The sequence below is a fragment of the Heloderma suspectum genome, chromosome 2, assembly GCF_057233095.1.
Source record: "Heloderma suspectum isolate Gila_16-S chromosome 2, 16-S_ref, whole genome shotgun sequence".
In the NCBI taxonomy this organism is placed as follows: domain Eukaryota; kingdom Metazoa; phylum Chordata; class Lepidosauria; order Squamata; family Helodermatidae; genus Heloderma; species Heloderma suspectum.
The window spans coordinates 230,573,552-230,583,599 of NC_139459.1; the positions used below are offsets into that span (position 1 = coordinate 230,573,552).

Sequence of the window (10,048 nt, forward strand, 5' to 3'; positions counted from 1 at the left end):
GAGGCTTCAGTCTCACTCTTTAATTCACTATCAACAGATTCCTTACAGATTCAAATCCCCAAGACCCTCAGGCTACAAAGGAATAACAGCAGGGAATCCAAAGGGGAACTACGATGTTGCTAGCAGTTTGAACAGGGATTTGCTGGCTAGAATAACTTAGGGAGGAAAACTCTTCCCATCCAGTGATGCTCCCCTACGTCCACCCTCACACATCACCAACTGGGTTGACTGTCTGAGCTCCACCTCTAACTTTTCCCACTTGGCTCTGCGCCGCAGTCTAGCATCCCTCAGGTCACCTCCCGCGCTCTCCTCCTCCTGGATTCTCACAGGGGGGGGGGCCTTCAGGACCAGCCATCTGGGTGCTAGCATCCTGAGAAGCATGCCTAATCTTACCTGAACTGGCTGGGGAAGATGCCTCCCCCGGTTCTTGCTGTTCCCCTTCTGAATCTGAACTGCTGTCTCCATATGCTCAGAATCAATCCTGACACTTAAGATCTGCAGCATCATATTTGCATAATAAAGTACAGCACTCCCTGACCCATTTCAGTGTAGCCACAAGCAGCCAGAATATATATTTTTAAAAAGTTATTTTATTATTTTAAAAATCTTTACACTCTTCACTTTTCATGTAAACAAATACACAGTTGCACAAACTAGCCATACCCAAAGCTTCATACAGAAGAGGAGCCAAAGGGAAACCCAGTTTACGTGCATAGCTTCACAGATGCGGATCAGCAGTAGTCCTAACAGATTGTTAAAGCAGGCCCTCTTGGGCAGAGAAACCACTGTGGAGTGCTACGGAAAATACTGTACAGACCGAGCTGTGCCCATGGCATTCCATCACAAAAACTCAGCGTCCAAAGAAAGTCCTTCAGTAGCTCAAGGAACGATTAGCTCCATTTTGCAGGAAAGTCCTCGTGTCGTTGTAGATGATTTCTGTGCAAATGGCATCCAAAGAGGTGACAATACAGTTTTTCGGCAGAATAGCCTTTGGCAAAAACAAAACGAAACCCCAACACATACAAAACCGGGCTCTTCCAGAACGTCCCGCGCAGAGAGGAGCTCCACCAGTCAACAGCAACATGGCGCACTGTGCAACCGCATCTGGCTGGCAGTCCCACGCTGACCTAGGGGGGAAGAAGGAAGAATTACTGGCCACATCTAGATTGTATAAAGACACGCCAGAAAGTTGAACATTGGTTTGGGCCAGGGAGGTCAGCATTACTGGCCATGTTGGCCATCCCCCCCAATATTAAAAACAAGGCAAGGCAGGTTGTCCCATTCAAAGCCACCACTGCTGCTTCAGTAAACAGGGTCAGGAGGATCCCAAGGCTTGGCTTGTTTTTCTTGCTTCACTGCCTGCCTTGAGCTGAGTGTACTGGGAGCTGGCGTAAGCTGTCTAATCCCAGAAGGGAGTCCTGTTGGTACAAACTGGAGAACTTTATCCTACCCTCAGTAGAAAGCACGTGGGCAATAGATTCTAGACAGATAAGCCCAAATATTTACACCATCTTCAAGTGTTGACTCTTGCCTCAGACAGGTAAAAAACCAGCCACACACACCTTGGTTTCTCACTCCCCCCACCCCCTGCTCTGCATGCCTTACTATTCATGTTAAAGGGCATAAAGTAAGTTCAGGTCTTTGTCACAGATGGGTGTAAAACGTACGGAATAAAGAGGTTGCAGTTTAAGGAGGTGGTTTAATTCACTGAACAACCAGCTTGGCAAAACGCTTATCAGTGTCTATGTACTTTCCCCTCAATGAAAAGGAGTTACCTCAGCATTCTTGTGTAAATGGCACTCTACCGCAGGATTGAGAAAACCTTCTGATACTTCGATAGACAGAAAAATGGTGTCAGATATATATATTTTAAAGTGGGGGGGGGCAGGGAGGCAGAAAAGGATGACGTGAGGGCTTGTTGGTTGTAGAGATTCAGTGCATGTAGAGGATCCCTGAATTATAGATGTAGTGCCATGCCTGTGATGAAGAAATCCCTCCCTTCACTAGAATGATTTACAAAGATGTGGTTGACATCAGATGCAGAGAATCCAGGTAACACTGAAGAAGGGCTGTTGTTGTCTAATTCCCTTTTGCATCTGAGAGTTTCCCATCCTTCCCCAATCCGGTGGCCCCAGATGTTTTGGACTACAACTCCCAGCATCCCTGAGCATTGGTGATGCTGGCTGGGACTGACAGGAGTTGAAGTCCAAAATATCTGGAGGGCAGATATTCAACTCCAAAAAGCTAAGACAAATGCAACAGTTGACTGACACAACATGTTCCCCTTTAGGGGCAAACTGGGTCTTATGTTGGCACAACCCAACTCAAGCTGTGCCAAGTTTACCTAAAGACTTCAAGTGCAGCATGGGTAGGCAAGGCTAGGGGAACCTTCCCTCGCTTCTGTCTCTCCCCCAAATCACTGTGCCTTATGGTGTTTTTCACCACTGGGGTATTTTGAGCCCCACTGGGAGAAAAAAAGGCTGGGACAAAGAAGTTTTGGGGTGAAAGCACAAGCAGAGACAGGCTTCAAATTCCCTCTTACCAGCCATGCTGTTTTTTCCATCATCTCCACTGCATTTTATATGAATTTGGCAGCAACCTGACTCTTGCACATGGGTCTGTCGCCATACTGTCTAGCTTGGATGTAGGCAGTCTTTCGTTACAGTCTACACAACCTCTGGGGAGCTGGGCATGGAGGCATAAAGCTCTGAGCATCTCAAAAGGAGGAAGAAAAGGGTTGTTTAGAGAACATTACATGCTACTCAAGGGACAGCAGTCCGGCACAGTACACTAAGTGCTTTTATTCTATTATGCAATTGCAGCATCTAATAGGGTAGTGAAGCAAATGGACAAATGCAGCACGGAGCACCCATGGGACAATATATCCAGAGCCAACTGACGCAAAAGGCACATCACCAGACCAGTATCACCAAAGCAGGGACATGAAAAGGTATTTACTGTCACCCATACCAGCACAAACCCATATCAAGTATTGACATTGGCATTAAAATGTGTAAGAAAACTTCTCTTGCAGCAGCACATATCGCTCTCCCAAAGCCAATATACACATATGTTTCTGTGGAGTGGGATGAAGGGATCTTAGTGGGGTTTTTTTACAAGGTGTATTACTGTCCCAATCATTCGCCATCATATACAGTACTGGATGTTTTGCCCTCTGGATATTTTGGACAACAACTCCCATAATCTCTGACAATTGCCCATGCTGGCTGGGGCTGATGTGAGTTGTAGTACCATCTGGAGAGCACCAAGATGCCTACCACTGGCATAAATGATTTCAGCATCCCACCAGTTATAACCATTGAAAACCAACAAGTCAAAGGAATGGCTCAAAAAAGCTTACACAAGTCACTCTATGAGAAGCCTGTACCACAGTGGAAGAACCAAATCTTTATTTTCCAACATGGAAGAGTTAGAAAAATGCAGTACGCATTTCAGAGACCAAAATATCCTACATGATACAGAATGTGTATTATAATGGTACATTTTGCCAAATAGGTTTAAATGTATATACGTCACTACTTCTGAAATTGTGCCCTAGCAGATGCAAACCTGATGTACATTTGGTGGGACCATGAAAAGACACTGAGCTGGTTCACATGTAACGAGAAGCCACCATGGGTAAATTTCCCCACAGGGCTTTTTGTTGCGGTGCCAGCCGCCATTCTGAAAATTCAAGCTGCAGCAGGGGGATTGTTATTAGGTGTGTACCCAGTGACGGTGGGTTGTTGGGGTGGTTAACAAGCCACCTGCAACTTTAAAGCAGGCCATGGGCTCTGGGTGGCTTATTCACCACCCCAACAACCCACCCTCACCAGGTTTGCACATAACTACAACCTGTGGCACCCACCCAGCCACCGTGGTCTGAATTTTCAAAATGTAAAACGGGGAATTCACCCATGGTGGCTTGTTGTTGCATGCAAACCAGGTCAAAGAATGATCAGAAAACAATACTGGAAGCCATTTCTAAGATAGGGTACACTTTGCCTCAATCAGCACAGTTGTTGCTGTTTTTAATAAAAAAAGACAATATAAGAACAAGCTATATTAATCTTGTGGAGAAGTCGATATCAGAATACGTAGAGGAAATAATAGGAAATCAGCAAATATGCCTTTGGAAATAATTTACTTTGGGTCTTGTACAAGTTCTTTTGTGGGGGGAAATGAGGGAACTTTTTAGTTGCTGGAATGTGACCATCATTCTTGCATCAAAGGATGCAAGGTCTTGAGATATATGTTGTCATTACATGTGTGCCAGAATGTTATTTTATGTAGTGAGTGTGTGTGTGTATGTGTGTGTATACACGCACACATGCACACATTTTGTAATATGTCAGTTGCAATGCAAGTTCCTTTTTCATCTTTGACACCTGCATACTAAAGCTGCCACACGTATCACAGATTCCTGACATGTGTGCTCAAAAACATACTTCTATAATGAGGTACAGACCATCCCTACCCCCTACCCTACATACACACTGGCAGAGGTAGGCAACCCAGTGCCCTCCAGACGTTTTGGACTACAGCTCCCACAATCCCTTACCATTGGCCATGCTGGCTGGGGTTGATGGGAATTGTCATCCAAAACATCTGGAGGGAACCAAGTTACCTATCCTTGCATTAAAGTATGCTTGAAAATGCAACAATTGAAGCGGTTCAGAATATAGGCAGTTGAACTAACTCTCGTTAATCAGCAGATGTCTCAGGATGGTTTGAGGCATTCACCCAAAGCAGTGGAGGAAACAAGACATACACTCTGGGTCTCGATGAAAGAAGAAGAGATGCACACAGTCCCTGAAAGAAGAAGGTGCATCTGCTCCCCTCATATAAGAGCTTCAAACAAAAAGTAATGTAGTCACATTTCGCCTGTGGCCACTTTGGGTAACCATTCAACCCCTCCGGAAGACTGAATAATGGAAAAGGAGGATGGTTACAGCAAATACTACTCTGTATTTTTCTTCTGGGGATAAAGGATGCTAAACTTTTAAGTAGAATTCTGTCTTGGTCAGAACAGAGAGCTACAAAGCAAGAGGGATTTTATAGCTATGCATTTCATGTACTGATTATAACGTTATACATAAGATACAAAATGTGAAGCTTAGCCAGGATAAAAAAACATTTGGTTCTGAAATAAATTCTTAATGACTACTTTTCCTCCTTTTTTATATATATATATATATATATATATATATATATTTAAATGGGTTTTTAAAACTGTATCAAAATCACACACCATACAGAAAGGGTGTTTGAAGAACAGCATGGAAAATGGAATTTGTACCTCAGACTGTAGAAAGACTTTAATGCTCCTAATGTACTTGGACCTGGGGGAGAGGAGAGACCAGAATTCCATCCAAGGATGTTGGAGAACAAGCACAACCTGGCAGACTCCCTTGCAAAACATTTAATGTTTTATGTTTGGGGTGGTACCTAACAACAGGGTGGCTACTGATACACTTAAAAGTGATAAATGTGATTCACGTAACCATAGTCCTTTTGTTTTATTTAGTCAGTGTGTTAACACCATAGAACAAACACTGAAAGAAAGAAAAATGAAAGTCGAATGTATAGCATCAGGAGTCCACCAAAGATTATGAGTTTGGTGACCTCTGGAGTCCCAGCAGACTTGGTTTTGTTTTGACAAAGTCAAGCCCATTTAGATTTCAGCATTTCCCCCAGAGCATATATTCTGAACATCGCTACCTACAATACAAAGCTTTATACAAAGGTTACTTTTCATGCAATAAAAAATGTGGAATCTATAATCCAGGGTTAGGTTGGATATATGGGTCCCCCACCCCTGCTAAATGGTTTTTATAGTTTCTGCTTTCCGCTGTTTCAAATACCCAAATTAGGTTAGGATTTCTGCATCTGACACACCACAGACATCCACATTTTGTGTCTGTGGAAATGCCTTTTGGAGACCAGGGGGTCATTATCATGACAGTTGCTTGAACAGAACATCTGATTAAGCCAAGTGTGACATCAATCACGCCAATCAACGCCCAGCTGGGGAACACGCAAGGCAAAGCCCAGTTATTTAGAAGCAGGAAACTGCTGCCTAGGGAAACAAACCATTTACAATGCGCAGCTAACAGGGTTTAGTGCTTCCTTCCCAGAGGCAATGGAATCTTTCCTAGGCAGAAGGAGAGGTGAAGTTACTTTGCAGAAGATGAAGCTGAACCTTCCTTTGGAGCTGTGCCAATGGTACTTGCAGGTAAGATGCACAGTGCTGGACAAGACAGAAACACTAACCAGCAGGAATGAAGCATACATAGCAGGCAGGGATTGTAGTTAGGGAACCACATACTACTACCATATATATCCATGCAGAACATTGATTTCTGTACACATTTGTATCCCTTGCCTGCTCTAGAGGTTGTCGGGACAAAGAACATGTATGGGAGAAATGCACAACAAAGGGCAACTGGCACCCACTGGGAAAGCAGACCCAGTGTGGTGTAGTAGTGCTTAGAGTGCTGGGCTAGGATTGGGGGGACCCAGGTTCAAATCCCCACTCAGCCATGAAGCTCACTGGGTGACTTTGAGCCAGTCACTCTCGCTCAGCCCAACCTACCTCACAGGGTTGTTGTGAGGATAAAATTGTGGAGAAGTGGGAAGCATGTATGCTGCCTTGAGTTCCTTGAAGGAAAAGCAGGATATAAATGTAATAAATATGGCATTTCAAAGTACAAAGCAACCAAGGTCCTCCCAACCAACAAGACATCCAAGGGTCCCTGTTGAGGCAGGAGTCACTGACTGTTTGGACAGCTTAAAGCTAGCCAGAAGGAACAGCCATCGTATGACCAAGCACTGAACCTAAAGCTTTCTTAGCTTAAAGAAAGGGTGGGGGTGCCGGATGTAGTTGGACCATAACTCCCATCTTCCCTGACTACTGGTTATGCTGGCTGGGGCTGATGGGAGTTCGAGTCCAACAACATCTGTAGGGCCACAGGTTTCCCACCCTTGACTTAAAGGATCAGTAAGGTTTCGTTTGTGTGCTAGGCATGAACCCTGGCATGAAGGGATTAACTTCATTTGCTTGCCCTGCTAGAATGATCTCCTCCTGCTAATAATCTTCAGGGTGTATAAGGGCCGACTGCAGATAGGAAAGAATTTTTATTTATTTATTTATTAAATTTATTAATCGCCCGTCTGGCCAGTCACCCAGCCACTCTGGGTGATGTACAACAATAAAAACAGTTTATACAATAAAATTCAACATTAAAAACATCACATTTCTAAAATTACCCTAGCCCACCCCAAATGCCTGCCTGAACAACCATGTTTTTAATGCAAAGTGGAAGCTCATTAAAGAGGGGGCATGGCGGAGTTCCCTAGGGAGGAGTTCCACAGAGTGGGGGCCACCACAGAGAAGGCCCTCTCCCTCATCCTCACCAGCCTAGCTGTCCTGGCTGATGGGACAGAGAGAAGGCCATCCGAGGCTGATCTTGTTGAGCGGCCTATCTGGTGTTGCTGGAGGCATTCCTTGAGATAGGCACGTGATGAGTGCTCTGGAGCATTTGTGCTTTCGTTTCAGGGCTACAATAAGGCTCTGGGCTTAAGCTCAGTTTAAGCCCTGAGAAGTTCAATTAGGAAGGACAAAGTGGCTTTGTTACGTTGACAATTTTCAGAAGGGTAGTAGCCGTGTTAGTCTGTTGCAGCAAAAACAGCAGAGAGTCTTGAAGCACCTTTAAAATGAACAAATGTATTCTGGCATAAGCTTTTGTGGACACTGTGACTTCATCAGATGTGTTAACCTCAAACTGACAGATTTATGATTTGCCAATGGCAACTCTTAGGGTAATCATCACTGTCTGTACTTTTTGCATTTCAACTCTCTCCAACAAGCCAGATTACATCTCCCCACCGCTGCCCTGCCCCCAGCATGTGTACAGTGTACATAAATTTGAGGGTAGCACTTCATGTATCTGATGAAGAAGACAGTGTCCACAAAAGCTGATGCCAGAATAAATGTGTTCGTCTTTAAGGTGCCGCAAGATTCTTTGTTGTTGTATTATGTTGGGCCGTCAGAAGGTGCAGAAAGGGCCACAGGCAACGGGATGATATTAGGCACAATGTCTGGCCCTTTACCAAGAGAGGTGTGACAGCTCAAACTGCTCAGGAAGCTGCTCCCCGCATACTACAGCAAGTCATACCGCTCCATATTCCCACGTGTATTAAAAGCTGGAACAGTAGAAGAAAAAACTTCCCTCCACTAAAATGGCTTACATAGATGAGGTTGGCATCGGAGGCGGAGAATCCGGGTGACACTGGAGAAGGGCTGTTTCTTTCTGCCCAATTCCCTTCCCCCAGATGTTTTGAACCACAATGCCCAGCATTCCTGACCATTGGTCATGCTGGCTGGGACGGATGGGACTTGAAGTCCAAAACATCGGGAGAGCACCGTGAGAGAGAAAAGCACTCGGCACATGTTCAGAGGCAGGTGTCTTGAGCAGGTGCTGAATGCCTCGCCTCTCTTCACTCTGGCGCAGGTTAAGCAAGGCTTGAGCGACCCCCGCCGCCGCCGCCGCCGCCGCCGCCGTGGAGGCAGGGGGGACTGGAGAAAGCGCAGGATCGCGCTGGTTACCTGGCTTCCTTCCTTCCGACACCGGAGCGGCTCGCGCTATACCAGCCGCTCCCCCGTCTTGCCCTGCTCAGGCTGAGCGGCCGGGCGCAGGCGGCCGAGCTCCAGGGGGCCGGCGGGCCGGAGCGCGGCTGCAGTTCTCGCGGCCTTCGCTGGAGGGCCGCCGTCCGGCGGCAAGGAGGGCGCAGGCGCCGGCGCGGGCCGGCGGCGCTGGGACAGGCGCTCCGAGAGCTTGGCCGCGAGGCGCAGGAGGCTCCCCTCGCGGTGGGGCCGGCTCGGGCTGGGGCGCGCCTCGGCCGGCAGCTCCTCGGCCGACACCCCGCGCAGGTTCCCCGAGTACCAGAAGAGCCAGCACAGCAGCGACAGGAAGAGCAGCAGCCCCCCGGTCAGCATCAGGAAGTCGTCGAAGGAGCGCCCGTTCAGCGCCGGCTGCCCCACGGCGCCCGCCAGCACCAAGGCCAGCCCGGCCGCGTCCAGCACCAGCGCGGCCACCAGGAAGGCCGGGCAGCGCCCGTAGTGACCTCGGGCCATGCCCGCACTGGCGGCGGAGCATCCGCGGGCGGGGAAGCGGCGGCAGCCAAAGTCCCCCGCCACGCCCGCTCAGGTGCGGCCGGGCCACGCCCCCTCTACCTGCCCGAAGCCACACTCGGCTGAGGCGCGCATCGGGCCACGTCGCCGCTGGTTGCGCGCCGAGGCCGAGCGGGCAACTCCTTCTCCCGAGGCGGGGACGGGGGTCACGAGCGATCGCGGTCGCGCCTCTCGCCCTGCTGCCCGGGGCTGCCTGTGCCGCGGCCGCACTTGGAGTGCTAGTGCAAAAGCGGTGTGGTCCTCTTGCGGCCCCTGAGGACACAGGGGCTTGGGCGTCCTCGCTGCCGCAGGCTCAGACCTCTGGAAGTGGTTACTCGGAAGACCGCGTGACAGTGCTGGTGCGGCCCCATCTCCGGCAAGGATATCCTAGAGCTGGAAAAGGCACGGGAAAGGGGCAGCCGAAATGAGCGGGGAGGGGCGGGCGGCGCTGGTTGGAGCACGAAGAAACCTTAAGGGGTTGGAGCTTTTTAGTTCAGAGAAAAAGGAAGAGCCAAGGGGGACGTGATAGAAGCTTATGAAATCGTGCGTGGTGTGGAGAAAGTGGACATCTCTCCCTCACTTTCTGTCTTTCATAAAATCCTAGAGCTAGCGATCATCCAATGTAGGGGTGGGCAGAAAGTAGACCTTCAGAGAGTTTAGACTTCGGTTCCCAGCATTCCTGACCATTGGCCATGCTAGCAGGTGCTTCTGGGAGTTGAAACCCAAAACATCTGGAGATCTGCCCACCCCCGATCTGGTAAGCCAATCCGCAGGAGATCCAGGATAGACAAAAGGAAGTGCTTCTTCATACAGTGAACACGTGTGATGTCGCTAGCTACCACAAAATGTGGTGAGAAGGCCACTGCCTTAGGGCTA

At 48.2% G+C, this 10,048-nt stretch overlaps 1 protein-coding gene across 2 annotated transcripts; it reads right to left on the reverse strand.

The window, feature by feature from the left end:
• Positions 1-579: 579 nt before the first annotated feature.
• LOC146354207 (transmembrane protein 238-like) lies at positions 580-9,145 on the reverse strand. Of its 2 annotated transcripts, XR_014787414.1 has the most exons (3): positions 8,609-9,145; positions 2,543-2,715; positions 580-1,127 (listed from the first exon to the last, which is right to left on the reverse strand). XR_014787414.1 is itself a non-coding variant. In XM_084832381.1 (2 exons), the coding sequence occupies exon 1, from the start codon at positions 9,134-9,136 to the stop codon at positions 8,645-8,647; it is 492 nt and encodes a 163-aa protein (XP_084688507.1). In that variant the 5' UTR covers positions 9,137-9,145; the 3' UTR covers positions 580-1,127; positions 8,609-8,644. The 2 variants fall into 2 exon arrangements, 1 of the variants encoding a protein (XP_084688507.1); XM_084832381.1 differs by lacking the exon at positions 2,543-2,715.
• Positions 9,146-10,048: the final 903 nt, after the last annotated feature.